The 21,255-nt window shown below is 35.1% G+C and overlaps 1 protein-coding gene across 1 annotated transcript in view; it reads right to left on the reverse strand.

Annotated features, from left to right (window-relative positions):
- Positions 1-2,546: 2,546 nt before the first annotated feature.
- LOC143672706 (voltage-dependent N-type calcium channel subunit alpha-1B-like) overlaps positions 2,547-21,255 on the reverse strand; it is a 53,121-nt gene continuing 34,412 nt past the window's right edge. Inside the window, exons 6-9 of the mRNA XM_077147259.1 lie at positions 17,156-17,302; positions 14,985-15,116; positions 11,430-11,523; positions 2,547-5,323 (exon numbers count right to left, since the gene is read on the reverse strand). Of these exons, the coding sequence (XP_077003374.1) occupies positions 5,245-5,323; positions 11,430-11,523; positions 14,985-15,116; positions 17,156-17,302 (452 nt within the window). The 3' untranslated portion in view covers positions 2,547-5,244. The remainder of the gene's footprint in view (positions 5,324-11,429; positions 11,524-14,984; positions 15,117-17,155; positions 17,303-21,255) is intronic.

Below are 21,255 nucleotides of genomic sequence, written 5' to 3' on the forward strand. Positions count from 1 at the left end.
ATGGTGATGAGACCGAGGGTGCAGACGCGCCTCCGCTGATCGATTGGGGGAGGCCCCCTGTCTCACCCACGCAGCCTTCCGCCCCGCCAGCGCCTGCTGCAGGGGCGCGGCGGCTTCCGGTGAATGGTTTTGGTGATCTCGCCAAAAACCCTCACCACGGGCTCCCTCTGGTGGCCGAATCAGGTAATTACAGTGGCTGCTCTCCAACTTCTAAGCACTTGTTAAAAGGAATGGGATATGTCCCCGGCAAAGGCTTAGGAGCCTCATTGCACGGGCGCGCAAGGCCTATACAAGCTGTCTCCAATTCTGACAGACGAGGCCTGGGTTTTTCCTAGGGGCCACTGAGGGGAGACTCCCACCCACACCTATAAAACTAAAGTGGAAGACCAGTACCCCGGTGTGGGTGCCTCAGTGGCCCTTACCAAAAGAAAAGCTGTCAGCATTGCATACTCTAGTGTCTATACAGCTAAAAGAGAGCCATATCATTCCCTCCACATCGCCTTGGAACACACCCGTATTCGTCATAAAAAAAAAATCAGGCAGATGGAGATTGTTACATGATTTAAGAGCCATTAATAATTGCATGGAGTCTATGGTAAAATTAAATACCTGCATGTGTCAGTAGACACATGTTCTCAGATATTATTTGCCTCTGCTGAGACAGGAGAAAAAGTCCACCAAGTCATTGCACACTGCCTTGCCGCTTGGGCAGCGTGGGGTAAGCCGAAAATATTAAAAACAGATAACGGACCTGCTTACACCAGCAAAGCCTTCCAAAGATTTTGTGCAAATATGGAAGTGCAATTAAAACATGGTATCCCTTACAACCCTCAAGGGCAAGGAATCATTGAAAGAGCACACAGGTCTCTTAAAGACTTGCTCAAAAAACAGAAAGGGGGAATAGGCCACGGCCTGTCCCCGAAGGCTCAACTGTCTGTAGCCTTATTTACATATAATTTTTTAAATGAAAATGCACAAGGAATGACACCTGCCCTACAGCACACCACTCCGAGTCCTCCACATAGAGGTCTAGTCCGTTGGAAGGATGTCCTGTCAGGACAATGGCAAGGCCCTGACCCAGTGCTCAGCTGGGCCAGAGGCTCTGTTTGTGTTTTTCCCCAGGAGCCAGGACGTCAACCAGTGTGGGTTCCGGAAAGACTGGTGAGAACCGTGACATCGCCCGAGGAGGCCACGGAGCTGTTGCCTAAAAAACCAACAAGCCTTCAACCTGAACCATCAGATCAGGCCTCCAACTCTGCTGATGATGGCGGCGACTGACGAGATAGCAACGAAAACGCCGGTCACCCTTCGATTGTTTAGAAGGGGGACCAGTTTTAATAACCCCCGTTGCCTTCGACCTTTCCAAACTGGGCGAGACTGTACAAAGTCTGTGGAACCGAGTCACCTCATGGTTCTCTTGGCCCAATTTGACTACTTGGATTCTCGTGGCAGTGGGACTATTAGTGGGCTTAGTCACTGTTAAATGCTTGTTAGAACGCTTGTTCCAGACACAGCAGCAATTGCGTGTTACTACCATGTTGGCTATGTCACTTGCCCCTGATGCCCCTGGCGACACCCGCACCGTAGCCCTGTCCTCCCCCCCACTGCGTGGTCCATCCCGGCCACTCAGGGCGGGGCGCTCGAAAGTAAGGTCTGCTGCAAAGCCCATGGCCGTGTCCCGGGTGTAAAAGGTGGCACCAGAAGTCATAATTTTTGTCTAAAGGATGATCTCTAAGGCAGAGTCACGGTCCTGGCCAGACTAGACTCCGGCCATTGCACAGAGACATCTAGTGACACTCTCGACTCTGGTTGCCGCTCTCCTGAGCCCCGCTTAGACCAGTTGCGAGGCGAAGCACTGCAGGGAGAGTCACGTGGTTTCCAGTTCACGGGCTCTCCGGTCTCTATATGAGGAGTGCATTCTGGTTGGTGCCTAGCAAGCCTAGTCCAGACTCCCCAAAGCACCAAAACAAGTAGTGGGCTAATCAAGCTCACGGGAGCTCACTCATCAATGGAGACACTGGGTCTAAGAAAGGGTCTACGGACCAAAAATAATAAAAAAGGGGGAGATGTGGAGAGCCGCCTCCCGGGTTGGGCCTAGTGGTCGCGCTGCAGCCTGCTCTAGAGTTCCCCCCGCCCATCGAGTGAGTCAAGATGGTGCCCGCATCCTGTTTCCGCGTATGACGTACGCGCCCACCAACCCTATCTTCCAATCACCTCTGTATACGTGGCACTAACCTATTGGGTTTGGGCACAGTATATAAGAGGTTACCCGGACAGGGTGGGTGGAGACGACCCACAGGGAGCCGTGCCTGACGGCCGCATAGAGGTTGTTCCCCCGCGGGATATTTCGCCCGCGCGGAACCTGTAACAGAGAATGCAAGCTTAACTCCAGTAAAGGTCTGTGCTTACAACTGCTACGTGTCTTGGATCTGTGTTTCTCACCAGCGCGGATTTGTCTGCGTCTCTCTGTCTCTCCTCATTGTCTCACCCGCCGGCCGGGGGCTTGACGCTGAGCGAGAAGTCGCGGACAATAAAATATTGCAGAAATTCCATTTATAGCCTAGACTACCTTCTCTTTTCCATTTTACTAGATCTTATCAAATAAATTCCTTTTCCCCACATTAAGTTTAAACTTTTACTTCCTTTTACGACACAATGACAGTATATACAAAAAATGCAAAAGTTAACCCCCAATAATCTTATTTTCATTCAAATAACATATGCAATTTTTTGTAAGGTGTAAGCCATGTTTTCGATGATTAGGATTTTTTTTGTAATTTTTATCAATAAAACCAATCACCACACAACACAAACATTCTTGACGTATGAACATTCCATCCTTGGTGTGCCATCAATGGCTCACAGTATCATCACACAGTTGTATATTCATCACCATGATCATTTTTCAGAACATTTACCTCACTCCAGAAAAAGAAATAAAAAGAAAAAAGAAAAAACTCATACATACTGAAAAAAAACACAATGTTCACTAAAAAGCTACAAATTTAATTTTAAAAAATAACAAATTACAGACAAGCTTTGTAAAAAGCTACAAATATAATTGCCTAAACATTTAATATTATATACTCTGGAAATTTATATAAACTATCAAAGAATGTTTCCATGGTATACATACATTTGTCCACAACTCACATTCACATATATGCAACATATTCAACACTATTTCCCTTAATTATTATACCTCAATTTCTTATATCTAAAGACATATTTATTAATTAAAATATTTGTGAGAGTTTTACCATGTTCATTAAAGTCTTTTTTTTTTCTCTAAGGAGTTTTACAAAAGTAAAAAAGTCAAGAGTGCTGCACAATTTCAGGCCAGCTGTTACCATGTAGTCCTACCTTCAGGGGGTAAACTGTAGAGTTGGGCCAAAGGGCCAGTTACAGGAATGCTTGGCAATTGGAAATGAAAAGAACTTTTAATCATTGGGAGTAGCAGACGATTTTTAGGGATACACTTCCTCATTATTAAACTGGAGGTTTCGAAAAGAGGATCAAGGGTCCGGGCTGCCAAGCATTCCTGTTTTTTAAGGAAAAAAGAAAGAAACATGCCTTTGGTGAATTAACTAATCCAATTTTACATTACTGCAGAAAGTAATACATTAATAATTTTCTAAAGACAAGTATTGCAAAAAACAATTTTAACTGAGTATAACTACAAAAATAGTTTTGAAGAAATATCATTTTGTAAATAGAAAACTCATGTGACAAACTTAGTAGTAATTTTCCTTAAATATTTTAACTAAGCAGAAATCAGTACAATCATTGGTACCAAAAGTCATCAAAGTACTATCTATGAGTGACTTAGAGGGACTAAGAAAGCCAACAGCATAGAAATTTAAGGGAAAAGGGAAAAAAAATAAAGTCATATGAAATTTAAAAAGATGTAAGAGAAAGAAACAGAGATGCCATGCATTTGGCTGAGCCCTTCTTTAAACTGTATCAGTTAATATACAAAAATATCTCTTAAATTAGTTGGCCAACTTATAAAATAATAACCTGAATATTGTCAGTTAAAATTTTAAGAGATTGATTTGCTATCCTGATATCTTATCTTGAGAAGGGTTAAGATGAAGAAGGGATCTAAAACTATGTCATGTAACAATATTAAGTTATGAACAATTGATACTTTGATAGTATTTTGATACAATGTAAAGTTTTCAATATATACTTTTACATCTGAGTTTTCACAATAGATGAGAATTTAAGGTTCAGAAATGTCAAGTGGCATAAACGAGGTCACCTATCAAGGATTTAAACCCAGAGTCTTTGGCTTCACATACCATGCTCTTCCCCATAGATCAACTATCCATCCCTGCCCATACTAAGAATAACAAAAAGAAATACAGGTGATTAACCTAGACAAAGAAACAAGGGTAACCATGAAATATGTATTCAGACATCTTAACTACTGTCACAAAGAAAGAGATTATGTATGTCATGTGTTAGACCAAGAGGACACGAAGAGGTTAAATGACCAAAATTCTTAAAAAGACAGATTTCTAATAATTACAGCCTTATAAAAGCAAAAAATGTTGCATCAGAACACCCCCCATTCTGCACAGCTGATAGTCTTCTAAAGATGCTAGAAAAAATCATGCTGAAATATTGTCAAGAGTGTTCATGCTTAAGATGGCAGAACAAGAATTTTCAACTCCAGCTTTCATTTTTGTACCCTCTCTACTCAAAAACAGGCTCTATCCAGTAAGAAGACATAAAAACAATTACAGATAACAAACTGCCTTATCCACAAATATCTTCTGAGGGAAGCCCCCAAAACTGAGTATGACCAACTGCACATCCTAGAAAACACGATGACACGGAACCCCTTCCTGACTGTGGATGGATTTATGCATCTTTCTTTTACTTTGGTGGTGGGAAAATCTCTCCTTGCAGAGTCTGTGCACTGACTAATTTCTCCAATTCAGCTGAGGTCAATGAGAAATCATTGTGTCTTTTAGTTTTAACACTTTAAAAACATATTTAACATACTTTCACTTTTCTGAGTATTAGGTATACCAATTCCATTTTCTTAAGAACCAAATTTATATCATTAGTACATAATCACAATAGGAAAAAAATTAAAAACTCACTTGAGAAGTGTTATATAGAATTTTCATCCCATTGACATCAATAAATGCTTTTCTTCCCAACTTAATGTTTGTAACACTTTTTAAACTCTGTAAAATTCCTTCCCAGATGAGCATGTTTCTATGGTGAGTATCATGGTGGTGCCAATCTACATAAATTGTTAAAAGCACTTGGACATATCCTCTGTCTACAGCTCTCCTGGCATTTGTCTCTTTAACAAAGAATATTGAGAAAGAACATTACAAAAATGACAAGAGAAAATGTTAGAATAGATCAAAGAATATTACCTCAATACTGTGGTAACTCTTTTTTTTCCAAAGAAAACCATGGCAACCACATAGCTAAATAATGTTTATCTAATAAAATAAATATGGCACATTCCATAGGGCAAATTATAACATTCTCCAGAAAGCTATCCATGTTTTGTTTAGTGGTTTTTAAATCTCATTTAAAAAATTAAGGTTACATCTTTTCAAATGTCTATAACAAAAGTTTCATATATCTTAAAACTTATGATTATACCCATTTTGGTAATAACAATGGAATGTGTATCTTAAAATCATATTCAGATCTGTAAGTTAAAGTCATTATCATCGTTACTTTTATTACAAACTTTGTTTTTGTTTAAATGAACTCGATTGGATTGTAGTTCTTATTACAAACTTTGTTTCCACTGAAATGAGTTGCTCTAAATATCCAGGAATTATATACAATTCATGCCATACAATGCTAAGCAAAAATACTTATACAACTTTTTAGTAAATGAAATGTAAGGAGTATTATATAATTAGAACACTGTGCTTTCTGGTCATTGATTTTTTAATGTAATGAAAACTAAAAGTTTTTTTGTAAATCATCAATTTTATTGGTGTGGAATAAAGGAAACGAATCCATAAATTTGAAAAAATTTGATTATTTTTTAAAGTTTTGACATTTCACATGCTTAATCAAAAGAGTGCCTTTTACTAAGATGGCAAGTAATATATATCAACAGCCACCCAACATCACATCAGTGGGCCTGTTGCATCAGTTATAAAGATGCAAGATAATGTAGAATGCCAATCTATCCTGAGGTTATTTAGCTATAAAGAAAAACTAATCTCTTCCTCATCTCGAGCTTACCTATAAAATGACCCCTTGGTTCACTGCATGGACACTAAGATAGTGCAACAGCAGGCTCCACTGTTTTAGTTGCCTGAAAGAATTACTGAAGTTTCCAAATGGGTTAATACATACCTAAAACATAATGTAGAGACACTGGGATAATCAAACTTAATAATTCCCTCTCAGAAATTACATTTTGACATCAAAGACCTGGAAGAAACCTGTGAGGGGGAGAAAGCTTTCTTATATGAAGTTCTTTGATTAAAAGAACTTTTACTAAAGTTCACTAATTTTCAGGGATCCCGGATGACATATTCATTCTAAATTAATGAAAACTAAAACCCTTATCAATTTCAAGCATTTTATAGAAATCAATTAACCTATGATGATTGATGAACTACTTTTTGGGGAAAAAATTTTAATCTGTCAACACAAGTTTAAGATTAAGGTATTACTGTGGTTAAATAAAATATTAATTTTAATCAAACAATCATCCATGGGGGTGGTGTCTTTAATTTTAAAGCTACTTACTGATACTGCTCATAAAAATTAATATTTAAAATAGAGATTCTGATTATCTTGGAGAGAAAAAAAGAACATGTAAATGTAAATGGTTACTATTCAAAGACATCATATTAAGGTAAGACATTTTAGTCCAACTTTTCAGCTTGAAAATAAAGAAAATAATGTTTTATTTTGTAAATGAGTTTATTAGACTGAAATTAACATTAATAGTAACTTTTTAAATAGGATAAATTTGAATTTATGGTAGAAACAAAATTTCTAATAAGAAGGATCAAAGTGAAAATCATATGTGGTATGTAACATATTTAGCAAGAGGCAGTAGTTGCACAAGATATTCTTCATAGTAAAAGTTCTCAATACCATATTAGCTTCACTTTGAAGAATTATATTCATATAATATTTACATATTATTTTCTTCTACCAACAGGGCTTTAAGTTTATAAATATAATTTGAAAATGGGAAGTCAATGTACTTGAATAAATCATATAAGTATACTGAATAAATTATAGCTCAATTAATAACACGACCTTAGTTGTACAGAATATCAATGTTCTAGAAGATAAAATCAATTTTTACATTAAAATATTATAAACCAGATTCATATTATTGGAAGTTTGGATGTAGACTAAATCTACATTTCCAGTTTCTTTAATGTATTAGGTATAATACTTGCAGACACAGAATCTAGTATTTCTAGTATTTAAAAACTTACTTGATTTTAGCAATGCAGCAAGAGTGTCTAAAGCAACCCTCTCAACACAACAAGAAAACACAAACAACAACAAAACTAGTAAAGTTAATCTACAATAGTAAATTCACACAATCTTTTCCGATAATTATCCTATTATCTATTCCAAAATTTATCTTTGCTATTGTCAATCACTTATGGTGTTTCTCAATATGCATCTTCCATTCAGCTTCAAATCAAATAGGAAGTTTGAAATATTAAAAAAGCATGAACTTTTTTTAAAAGAAAATAATTAACAATGCTTATGTCCTTATATCAGTTAGGTGGGAATCAACTATTGTACCTGTATCTGATGCTGATAGAGTTTTAACACAAATTTAGTTCATAATTCAAAAATTCTGCAGATATTTTCTTAGATTTCTCACTTTAGATTAGGTCTATCAAGCAAAAATACTCCTATTTAAGGTTATAAAATATGTAAACTATTTTGAAAGTTGGAAGTTTGGAGAGAAGTATGAGCTCTTAATACTTTTCAGCCATAAGGCACCAACGAGAATAGTGAGTCTAAATAATGTCTCAAAAATTTTACTGCCATTACAGAACAGAGGAATAGCTCTAAAACTTGAAGACATTATAAAAAATACACAAAAGACAAAAAAAGAAAAAAGTTTAAAAAATAAATAAAAAATAAAAATTGAAGGCACTTATATTTTCTTCAACATAAATACTAAGTTCCCACAGTGAAACCAAGTTATTACTGAACTTTAATTGTATATAGCTATATTATCATACCACTGTGAAAACTCATAATTCAAATAGCTGTTTTTAAAAAATGATTTCCTGAAGAAATGGTACTTAATTTCAATAACTTTAGAAATATATAACTATACATTACAGAATCTCTCATAAGATTTCAACTACTAAAGTTAACTAATTAAACTGAATTAAAAATAAGTATGTTGTCAAGCTTAAGCATTTCATTCATTATTAAACATTTGCTGAATGCCTACAAGGTACCTACAGTAGCTGGTTCTTTGCGGATATAATATTAGAGGACAGAAAATTAACTTACCTACAAATAATTTTACAATCTAGATAACGTGATAAAATGTAAACACCTATGAAAAAACTATTCAACAAATGAAAACCAGACATGAGGCAATAAAGTAAAAGTTGCATATATTAGTGGTAAAGAAGAAGTACCTTTTTTGGGGGAGATTATCAGATTACTAAAAATGACAGGAGATCAAGATACAGATGTTTGAACAATGAATGGCTTATTAGTTTTAAAATAAAAGTAAAGTAAAAACCCAGTTTTTCTTTTTAACACAAAAACAGAAAAGACAATGAAGGAATGAGTTAGATAACCAAATTTTTTTTCAGAAATTTCAGACCCACTGATTTCTATGTGGTTTTCAATATTCCAAAATGGTACAATATAAAGTTATTTCTTGAATACTTCTGAAATATTTCATTTCCCCTAGGATCATTTTATATCGGTTTTGGTAATTGGTTACAATAAAGTATTGTGAATATTAAGTATGAGATCATAACCATTAAATGAAAGATAAATTATGAAGAACTTTAAGAATCAAGGAGAGGAATGACATATAACTAGTAAATATACTTTTGGTATCAACTAGGATTCATTCATTCACACCCACATTACTATACTGCTTGACTATACTAATACATTGCATTAATATAGGTATTGTGCGAGTAATAGGAATCATTTCATTAAATCCTCACAACAAATTCCTGATGTAGGTATTAATATTATTAACATTGTACATATAAGAAACCGGGACATAATAGGTTAAGCAACTTGTCTGGTGGCACAAAAAGTGTTAAGTGACAGATCTAACATTCAAATCCAGGTCCGTGAGCCTGAAAAGCACACTTTTTAAACCACTATGCTGCACTGATTCTGTAAGTTTCTTGTGCCAATTGTGATACAATCATTTTCCTTGTCCTGCATTTCACTGGGTGTTAAAGGATTGAGTAAGATCTTTGCTTTAGTAAATATGCTGAGCTACCCCACCAAATAATACTTGATAAATTATAATATGTACAATAAACTCATTTTCAAGAAGGGTACAATCTAAAATATTTTGGCCTTTATTAAGAAAGAGTGAAAAAAACAGAAATGCTCAGAATCCTATTTTTTTAGTGTAAAATTTAACCAAATAGTGGATGTGGAAGGGTTCTTCTATATAAAAGAATCACAGCTAGTAAGTGTAAAGCAAGATAATTAGAAAACTATTCTGTAACCCTAATTAAAATTATGGATCTAGCAAAGTCATGAATGACTACTAACTCACCAGGTGAAAAGTTGATGGAAAAATTTGTAACACACTGATCACCTTAACTCAATTATGTTAAGTAATCCAAACAAAGTACTAAGTACCCTTTATGAAATATTTTTGACCAAAAAAACAAGGATCTCAAATCTAATCAACCCTCTAGCCCTATGAATCATGACAGATATACCCACATGTTAAATGACCCAAGGATAAAGTCTTCCTAATCCAGGATGTGGGACATTCTACACACTACCCCAGACTTCTCAACAAATAAATAAAACCAAATAGAGAAGACTGTTACTGATTTTAAAAGAACATAAGACATATCAATCAAATGCAAGTGACAGACCTCATGTGTATCCCAATTTGAATAAATCAACTGTTAAAAGATATTTCTTAGACAGTCAGAAACTATTATATGACATTAAGGGATCATTAGTAATAATGTTGGGTATACAAACGATATTGTGCTAATATTAAAAAAAGGGGGGAGCTAAATCCTATAATGATCACACTGAAGAATTTACAGAGGGCTGACATTTGATTTTTTAAAAACCATGTTATAAATACTCCAGAAAAAGAGGAGGCAGCAATAAATGAAATAAAAACAGCAGAATGTTGATAAAATGGTTGATGGGTACATCAGGAGTCATTATACTAATCTCTTTACATTTTACATATGTTTGGAAATTTCCTACATATAATGAAGAATAAAGCATGTACTTTGGATTCTGATTCAGACAAGCCAATTGTAAAAGGGCAATTTTGAGACAAATGGGGAAAACTGAATGTAAACTGGATTTTAGATTGTTTTAAAGAATTAATAATTTGGGGGGATATATTATAGAATTATGGTTATTTTAAGTCCTTATTAATTACAGCTAAATTCTAAACTATTTAAGGCAGAATTGATAAAATATCTGGGAATTGCATGCAGAAAAAAAAATGAGGCAGAGGATTTGTTTTAAAATATCCAAGCAAAAACAAATAAACAGAAGGGTGGAAAGAGAATTAATGAGGCAAAAATGGGAGAATGTTTGTAATTGTGGATATAACACAAAAACTACAATAATTAAATTCAATATAATTATTTCATTTAATAAAATATTTACTCTACTTAGTTCTATGTTTGAAAAATTCCATTAAAAAATTACCTCCAATATGACAGAAAAAATATTAAAAATAAGCAAATGACCAGAAACTGCCTTATTTTATGAGATTAACACTTATGAATATGTATCTATATTAAAAGAAAAAAAGAATGACATGATTTTGAGAAAAGAAATGCACACATTTTAAGAGATATTCATCTAATCATGAGAATGAAGGAAGGAGCCATTAAAAGATTGCAAAACTGGGTGGGGAGCATAGTAGGCACTCAATAAATGTTTCTAAATGAATGATACTCTATAAATGATCCTTCTTTTTATTCATAGTATGTAGCAATGTTCAAAATCTAAATTTCTCTGAACACTATATTCAACTTCAAAATTTTCTAATTTTGATATACCTTTGAGTTATAAAAAATTGTATACTAAAGAAAGTTGTTATCACAATAAAATCACAAAAACTAAGAGAGAACACCAGATACAATATACTTCAACCTGCTTGTTGTACATATCAAGATGAGGTCTATAAGATGAGGCACAGAATAATATAGGCTAAGCCTCTATTTATATTCAAAACATTTACTCACTTCATAAGACCTGAATTCTTCTTACTAAATGGTCCAATGATTTTAAACATCAGTTCTACAACTCCATTTTTCCCTAAGGATACTGAATTCACAGCTGGTAGGAAATTATGCAAATGATTAAAAACCTTAATAAGTAAAAATCTGTATACTTGATATGCAATAAATGTCAATCCTAAAGTTTATTTTAGCTAATCAATCAAAGGGAGAAACTGTTATGGGAATTGCAGGAAAATTCTGAAGTAAGTTATAAAAAACAAAAAAATTATAAAAAATAATTAAGTTGCCCCATTTGTTTATTTGATAAATTGAGTAAACTCCACTAACACCAGATCGAGGGAATACAGAGACAAAATAAACAACGACAGTATAGAAAAGAATGACAGAAACAATAAAAAGATAATTACTAAATTACTTCCTATGTAGATGATCTAGGCTATTTCACCTAAACCATCGAGGAGTCCTTAATACAGAGTAGGACAGAAAGCATTTCTGGAGAAAATGATGCCTGGACTCAGTTTGTAAAAGTGAGTAGGAATTGGCTAGAACAGGGGCTGGAGGAGTTAAGGAGTGGATGCGGCTCTGGAATATCCCTGGAGACAGAGATAACTTGGACAACAAAACAGACAGCGAACACCACGGGTATGAGCAGATACACATTGTTAAAGCATGCAGTGTCAGATAAAGGCATGCTGAAGGGGAAGTTGAGGTGGGAAAAGGAGATACAAAACATTTATGAAAGGCCCCAAAACTTTTAATTCTTTCAGTTAGAGGGAATCACCCAAAAGGAACAAATCATACCTGCATTTTTAAATAACCAGATCAGAATTCACACCACTCTGGGGAAGATGGATTTGAGAGACACATTAAGAAGTTGAAAAAGAGATAAGGAGGACCTTAACTAAAGCAATTGTCATAGGGAAAAAAAAGAAACAATTTAGCTCATTTTCACAGAATATGTAAAAAGTTACCTAACCAGAAAATTCTGCCCAACATTTTAACTCTTAACAAACATTATCAAGAAAATTATAAACCATTTGCTAGACTTCTAGAGGCTAATTCAAAAAACATTACTAAAATGTAGCACCTAAAATTCTAAACATAATTCTAATTTTTACCACTCCGTTATTCCTTTTAATTTTATGCTGTGCTATCTTCCTTTATCCTTAATTGGGGAGGGTAGGAATCAGTGATTTATCTGTTTTATTTTAATTCAACTTGGTTTTATATCTACATGCATTTTGGTGGGGAGAGGGGGTAGGGTACATGGTCTGTGAATTGAACCCAGGTCTCCCACATGGAAGGCGATCATTCTACCACTGAAACACTCATATACCCCCCAGTTCTATATTTTTAAATGAACATTTTCTGTTTTCTATCACATGTATTGTCATTTATTCCTTTACTGTATCATTCTTTCTGCTTCTTTGCTTACTGCTGTTTCTGACTTTTTTATTAGATGTCTAATTCATTCATTTCCTTGTGTTCTTTTTAATTATATGTCTTAATTACTTGTGTTCAAAATGATTTTCTTCTAGATGGGGGTAGAGGGGGGTATGGGTTTTTCTTTTTGGAGTAAAGAGTATGTTATAAAATTGATTCTGGTGAAGAATGCACAACTACAGTGATTACACAGAAAGCCACTGATAGTACACTTTGAATGGATTGTGTAGTGTGAATATATCTCAACACTGCTTTAAAAATAAAAAAGAAGCAAAGAAGAAATCACAAAGGACCAATGTAATGGCAAAGGAATTTACAATTTATGTAACTTATGTAGGAATTAGAACATAGGCACTGTGCTGGTTTGAAATGATGTATGTACCCTAGAAAAGCCATGTTTTAATCCTAATCACATTTTGTAAAGGCAGCCATTTCTTCTAATCCCTAATCAATGCTGCATGTTTGAAACTGTAATTAGATGATCTCCCTGGAGATGTGATTTAATCAAGAGTGGTTGTTAAATTGGATTAGGCGACGACATGACCTCCACCACTTGGGTGGGTCTTGATTAGTTTCTGAAGTTTTATAAAAGAGGAAACATTTTGGAGAATGAGAGCAATTCAGAGAGAGCAGAGCAGAATAACATGGCCACGAGAAGCAGAGTCCACCGGCCAGCGACCTTTGGAGATGAAGAAGGAAAATGCCTCCTGGAGAGCTTCATGAAACAGGAAGCCAAGAGAAGAAGCTAGCAGATGATGCCATGTTTGCCATGTGCCCTTCCAGATGAGAGGAACCCTGACTGTGTTCACCATGTGCCTTTCCAGATGAGAGAGAAACTCTGACTGTTTGCCAAGTGCCCTCCCACTTGAGAAAGAAACCCTGAACTTCGTGGGCCTTCTTCAGTCAAGGTATCTTTCCCTAGATGCCCTATATTGGACATTTCTATAGACTTGCTTTAACTGGGACATTTTCTCAGCCTTAGAACAGTGAACTAGCAACACATTAAATTTCCTTTTTTAAAAGCCATTCCGTTTCTGGTGTATTGTGATTGGCAGCTAGCAAACTAGAACAGGCACTTTACAATAGTTCCTAAAAAAAAACTACTCTGTACTTTACAACTTCCTTTTTACATTACCAAAATTGTAAGGCTGATTCAATCACGGAAAACATTTATATTAATATTCTACAAAAGTCAGTAAGAAAAACACTAAGGGCTTATAATAAATGGACAAGGGGTTTAAAAAAAAGGCCTTTCTCAAATGAGAAAACACAAGTGTGGGAGATATATTCAACCTAGAAATAAAAATATCGACAACATAAAAAAAAGATTTTCTTCTGAGTATACTTTTAGCCTATTATTAAGGGGGATTTATGTGTCTGTGCACATATACACATACATACGTACACACATTTATACATACACATATACATCTAGCACTTTCATTATTATTTTATAATAATATTCTGTACTATGATATTTGGCAACTCAATTCTGGATTAATTTCTTATTTCATCATCCAATTCTGCAACCAGAGAATATAAATGAAAATCCATATGGGTCTGAGACCTAATACCGTGAAATGAGAGTCTGCACATGCTCTGGGGGACATGTCATCTGCAGCTAAGTCTCTGTGATCCAACTTACTCAGTGGTGCCCTTATTACCCATGCTCTGCTCTACCACTTCCCTACTGACTGCTGAAAACAATTAGCTCCAAGGGACTCTGCTGACTGATGCCTTCCTTCTCAGCTTTCCTCTCATCTTGGAACATCTAAAGAGGCAATGGCAATCTTTCAAGCTGCCAATACCCTCAGATACTTCCACACATTTTCCACAGGCTGCCAATTCATCCACCTTCACAACAGTCCTTTATAAATTAGCAAAATTAGTAAGAACAAATTAGGAGACTTTATAACAACTCTAAAGATATTATCAATTCACCTTCATACCTGACATCAGTTTTGTTATAGTTGAGATTAGGAGCTACAATAAGCCATATTAAATCTTTCACTGTCCACAAATTTTGGAGATTTATGGACCTAAGCTATTTTAAAACTTTTATTTTGTGTAACTTCACAACATTAAGGTAACTAAAATCTGCTCTGAAATACTCACAGTTGGCAGAATACACACATAAAAGCTGAAGACAAGGCAGAACTAAGTGATGATTCTGCAAATACTGTTCGACCAAATTCAGGGTTATATTCAAAGCTCTATTAAGTCTAGCTTTCACTCCAAATTTCTTATCTGCTCAAAGAAAAAAAGATAAATCACAATTTATTCATGTGTAATTATTAAATGAAATGAAGATGTCACAAAGCAATGATATTTTAAATTTACATTAGGAATTCAAATGATCATATAGAAAGTTGTACTGAAACAATTAAAATCATAATCATTTCTGTATGATTTTAAAAAATAGTTTTTATTTTTGAAACATAGTTGACTGGCTTGAAAGATGGTCCTAAGAGGAAGATGGGAGTGAGGGCAAGGGGGTTGCAGTAGCCTGGCACTGAGGTTGTCATGAAAGGAAAACCTTAGCTGGCCCACCACAGGTATAAGACTATCCAGTTCAATATTTTTTCTCAGGAACACCATCCCACAGTTCAGGGTAATAATAAAGAATCTAAATCCCCATTATCAATCATATTTATTTAATATGAACTCTATATTTTCAGACTTACAAAAGAATAAATCATTTTTTAACTAACAGCTTCTATAGAAAATAATTTGAAAAATATTATCAAATAAATCCCTACAAGGATAAATTTCTTAAAGAAAGATGAGAAAAACAAGCAGCTCTTGATTTTTCTTTTCAGAAAGAGATTAAAAGAGCAAAAGAAAACCTAGATAACAATTTAGACTGCTAAGATTTTAAGCAAGGAAAGTAAGCAGAACCAGCAGAGATATTTCATAAACAGGAATTTTAAGGAAAAAGCACCGAACATTCCTGAAGGAAAATTATTCTCACTTTACAAGAAAAAAAAAAGGATAGAAAAATCACTCAAGAAATTACTGCATAATGTCCTTGAATGACATAAATATGGAAAAGCTGGGCAAACAGCAAAATAAAAGCATGAATTTAAAAGACTGTGTGGGAGAAAATAAAATTTACTACAACTTAAAAGGGGCTTTAAGGATACATAAAAGGGAAATTAACAATATCAATATGTTAATTTAATTTCATGAAAATTAGATTAAAAAGATAAACTGGCTCTAAGTAGAGTAGAAGGCAAGAAATGACAATATACTTAGCTTCTCTTATTTTATTTTTCATTTGCAAGAACAATACTTTTTCAGCAAAACTCTTAAGAGGGAGCCCTTACATCTCAAACACAAGAGTTAAAGGAAAATATGAGACCACTAACCTATTACTTAAATAATCTGCATGTCCTTAAGAAACCACTAACTTACTACTTAAATAAGCTGCATATGTTTAAATCTAAAGGTCCCTAAGACACCTGGACAATTAGTTATCTCAGGGATATTGACTTTAAACACATCTTAAAAATTTTATTTAAATATTTATAAAATGCATAAAGATAGCCATAAAATGCATTACACACATAAAAACTATATGCACAAACAACCTCACTTTCCTGAATAAGCATTTGAACTCAATATTTCAAAGTTCAAATTGCAAATGGAAGCCATGAGGCATTGGCAGAAAACTCTTAAAAATAACTCTTCTAATAATTTGAAGATCATTTTAATCTCTTTGCCTTTCTCTGACAACCTAAATCAACTTCCTCCTTTATCCAGTGTTCCAAGTTTTCTGAATTTACATTTTTTAATATTTTACATGTGTTACTGTTATAAAAATCAGTCTCATGATTTTTCATGTGTATTTTGGCCTGACTAGATTTCAAGTTTCCTGAACACTGAGACCATGCAGCACAAATATAACTATTAATGAAAAGTAATGGCATATGTTATCTCTATGTTCCTTAAAACATTTCCAACCAAACCCCCTGCTTCTAGCCTCAATAATATCCATGTAATCTGCATTGTTTATACACATACATGAGCATGCACACACAACACACACTTGTGATTTTGAAACATTTATCTTCCTTTCTCTATCACATGCAAAAGAATTCCTCATAAATTTTGGATCCCTAATCCTTGTAGGTCACTAGTTGACCATAAAAAAAAAATTACATTACTAAGACCAAGAAAAAGCAGTAGCATTTTAGATTCTAAAAATTTAGCATTTCAAAGGTAAATAAACTTAATGTTACAAAGATAGTTTCAGAAATAATTAACCATTTAAATGCAACCCTTACCTTTTTGTCCAATCTTTGCAAGAATAGAATGAATCTGCACCATTAACTCCTCATTTGGGGGAGATTCGTTGCTGGCATTTATAAGTAACTGTAACAGTATTTGTGAACCTCCTTTGGCAACTAAGAAACTTGATCTTCGGCCACCACCTATATTTTTAAGAAAAAAATAAAAAGAAAAAATCTTTCCATAACACATTATGTATCACAATTTATTAGCAGCCAAGAAATCTTTAAAGTAATCACTCCCAAAATTAGATTTTGTTTTAGGAAATCAGATTTTGTTTTCAGAAACAGCACAGAAACAGTTGACAGGTTCAAGGTTCTCAAACACATGGGCTGCAGAGTAGTATGAGGGATACTCAATACCAAAGAACAGACCCAATATGAGGTATGACAGTTTAATTGCCAATTTCCAATATATAGAAAAATGTCTATATCAAAAGGACCAGAAATTTTTAAAAAAAGTACATATGATACACTGTTGATCACTGTTTATACACAGAAATTAGACTAAAGGAAACAAAAACTTAACAGCTGACATCAGCTCAACAAGAACATTTTAGATATTAAGTGCAGTTTGAAGATATTTCATGTTCTGAAATAAATATTTGCTTCATTAAAACATTGTAAATTTGTGATTCCCAAACTTTTACAACCAACTGGGAACTACCCATATATTATTGTTTTTATTTTTCTTATTGCATAATATAAAACATATACAAAGCAAAGAAAGAAGCAACAGTTTTCAAAGCACTCTTCAACAAGTACTTGAAGCCTTTTTTTCTGTGTGTGGAAAATGACATACGTACACAAAAGCAATTGATTCCAAAGCACAGCACAACAATTAGTTTTAGAACAGATTTCAGAGTTTGACATGGGTTACAATTCCACAATTTTAAGTTTTTATTTCTAGCTGCTCTAAGATACTAGAGACTAAAAGAGATATCAATTTAAAGATTCAGCATTTGTTAAACCCTACCTTCTCTGTAGAATTCTATCTTTCTATCTCACTCTTTAGGGATATGTGGGCTATGGCCATTCTAATTTTTTCATGTTGGAAGGGACTGTCAATAACATAGGGTAGGGAGATGGAACTAGCTGCTGTTCTAGAGAGGCTGGGCCTGGTCCAGGGATCCATCTGGAGGTCATAAGTTTCTGGAAAGTTACCCTAATACATGGAACTTTTGTAGAATCTTATATATTGCCCTAGGTTTTCTTTAGGATTGGCTGAAATGGTTTTGGTTGGCAAGTTATGATAGGTGGAAATGTGTAACTGAAGCTTGCTTCAGAGTGACCTCCAGAGTAGGCTCTTGACTTTATTTGAACTCTCACTGACGCTGATATTTCATTAGTTACATTTCTTTTCCCCTTTTGGCCAAGGTGGAATTGTTCATCCCACAACGCCAGGGTCAGACTCATCCCCAGGAGTCATTTCCCATGTCACCAGGGAGACTTTCACCCCTGGATGTCATGTCCCATGTAGTGGGGAGGGCAATGATTTCATTTACAGGGTTGGATTTAGAGAGAGTGAGGTCACATCTGAGCAACAAAAGAGTTCATCCAGAAGTATCTCTTAGGCATAACTGCAGGGAAGCTAAGCCTCTTCGCTACCTACACAAGCTTCACAAGACTAAGCCTCAAGATCAAGGGCCTGGCCTATTGATTTGGGTATCCCTAATGTTTGACACAGTATCAGGCAATTTCATGATGGTAAAGTTGAACAGGAACTATCTATATTTTACAGATGAGCTTTCCAATTTCTCTTAGAGCACAAGTATTCAATTTTCCACTATTCTCCTTTTTCACTCCAGTCTCTTATTCTTGACATGAACAATTTGAGTTATTATTATTATTTTCTTAGTGTCAATATCATTACAAGAATGAATTTGTCATTTTAATTCATCATCTTTCTATAAATAAATAAGTAAATGAAACACAGTTTAAAAAGCCCCACAAAGTAGATGGTGACTCCCCAGCACCCTCTGTTGTCAGTTTCCTGTGTGTTCTTCCAAAGGGATTGTGCACACACACATGCATGTGAACCCTCTAGTGCACAGAACCCTTAAACCTTATAAAATACAGGTTTATTTCTTCAAATGGTGTCACCCTATAGACACTGTTTTGCACTTTGATACTTTTACATATCAATAAATAAAGAGCTTCTCCCTTCTCATCAAGGTCTACATAATACAGACCATTATATGGCTAGGCCACTGCTTATATAACCAGTTACTGACTGAATGATGTCTAGTTGCTTTTAGCCTTTGGCTATTAAAAACAAATTGCAATAAATAACTAAGAACGTATCTTTACATATGATCAAGTATACCTATATATGGATAAATTTCTGGAATTTCTGGGTGAAAGAATATGAGCATTTATTTTGTTAGATATTACCACAAAATTGTCCTCCAAGGAGCTGTTTACATTCCCATCAGCAATGGTGAAGGGTAACTGCATCTCAAAACCTGTATAATCTAAAGAAGTACAAATGATGTACATTCATTACATTTCTTTTATTAAAAGAAGTGTAACTAATAAAGTATCAGTGGCTGAGAGAGGTCCAATAGAGTTGAGAGGCTACCCTGGAAGTGGCCCTTACACAAACTTCTGTTAGACATTGCTACCTATCACAACCTGCCAAACCACAACCACAACCATTCCAGCCACTCCTAAAGAATACCTACGGCAATATATAAGATTCCACAAGGGATCCATGCACCAGAGTAACTTTCCCAAAACCTACAACCTCCAGATGGATCCATGGACCATGTAAGTCCTGAAACCTAGAGGACCCAACCTCTCCAGAACAGCAGCTAGTTCCATCTTCCTACCCATATTACTGACAGCCCCTTTAAACATGAAAAAGTGAGAATGGCAATAGCCCAAATACCCTAAAGAGAAGGATAGAAAAATCAAAGATGGTGGTGGAGTTACACAGGGAAGGTAGGGTGATAAGTAAACACCTAAAATTGTGGACTTGTAATTCATGTCAAACTCTGAAATATGTTCTACAAATAAATAATTGTGCTGCTGTGCTTTGAAATTTACTGTTTTGTATATGTTATTTTTCACAAAAATGAAAGAGAAAAAGTTGATTATGGTGATAAAAAAAGATTAAAGCCTAGCTTCCTGTATTCTGGAGCAGCTAGAAGGAAAAATCTGACAGGTCCGTCCATAGCCCATGAGGAGGCCAGGCTAGAAGAGAAGCAAGTGGCACCCCAAGACGCAGGTGCACTGCCACCCGCCCCCCCGGCCACGAGGAAGAGGCAACGGTCAGACAAGGCCACATACACCTGCCAGTGGCTGTGACTCTGACCAGTCATGCAGCCCAGGTCAAGAGTAATATGCACTACAAAAAGTTGCTTTTAACCCTAATGTTAGATGCCACAGGCATCCAAGTTGTTCTACTTATTCTTGGGGAAGGTACAATAACTCCACAGAGCATTTAAATATAAGTAGTGAACAGCCTAGGGTGGCCAGGCTATCTTGTTCTAATTGTAAAGTTCTTATTTCTTTAATGTACATACAGTAAAGGTATTTTCCCTTCAGTTTAACAGTTCCGTGAGTTGAGACAAATGAAGTCAGGTAATTCAGGCCATAACCAGGATACAGAAGAGCTCTCTCGCCTGTCCCCATCCCAACCCCTGGGAGTCACTGACCTGGATACTCTCTCTGGTTCTGTCTTTGCCAGAATGCCATATAAATGGAACTATAGAGTAAGCAAATTTAGTCTGGCTGCCTTCACTTAGAATAATGCATTTGGGATTCACCATGTACTGCTTGTACCAACAGTATTTTTTTACCTATGAGTGGCATTTTGCTGCATGAATGTTCCACATTTGTTTATCCATTCACGCACTGGAACACATTTGGGTTGCTTGCAGTTTTTTTGAGATTATAAATAATGTTTCTATAAATATTCAGGTCAGGTTTGTGGGTAGAAACAGGCTTTTATTAATTCAGGGTGGATTCTCAGGGGTAAGATTTCTGGATCATATGATGTGTTCATGATTAACCAGTACTTAAATTAAGTATAACTTACCTAAGTAAAATTTACCTGTTTCTATGAGTTTGGACAAACATGTACAACCACATAA

Source organism: Tamandua tetradactyla, assembly GCF_023851605.1.
Source record: "Tamandua tetradactyla isolate mTamTet1 chromosome 1 unlocalized genomic scaffold, mTamTet1.pri SUPER_1_unloc_2, whole genome shotgun sequence".
Taxonomy (NCBI): domain Eukaryota; kingdom Metazoa; phylum Chordata; class Mammalia; order Pilosa; family Myrmecophagidae; genus Tamandua; species Tamandua tetradactyla.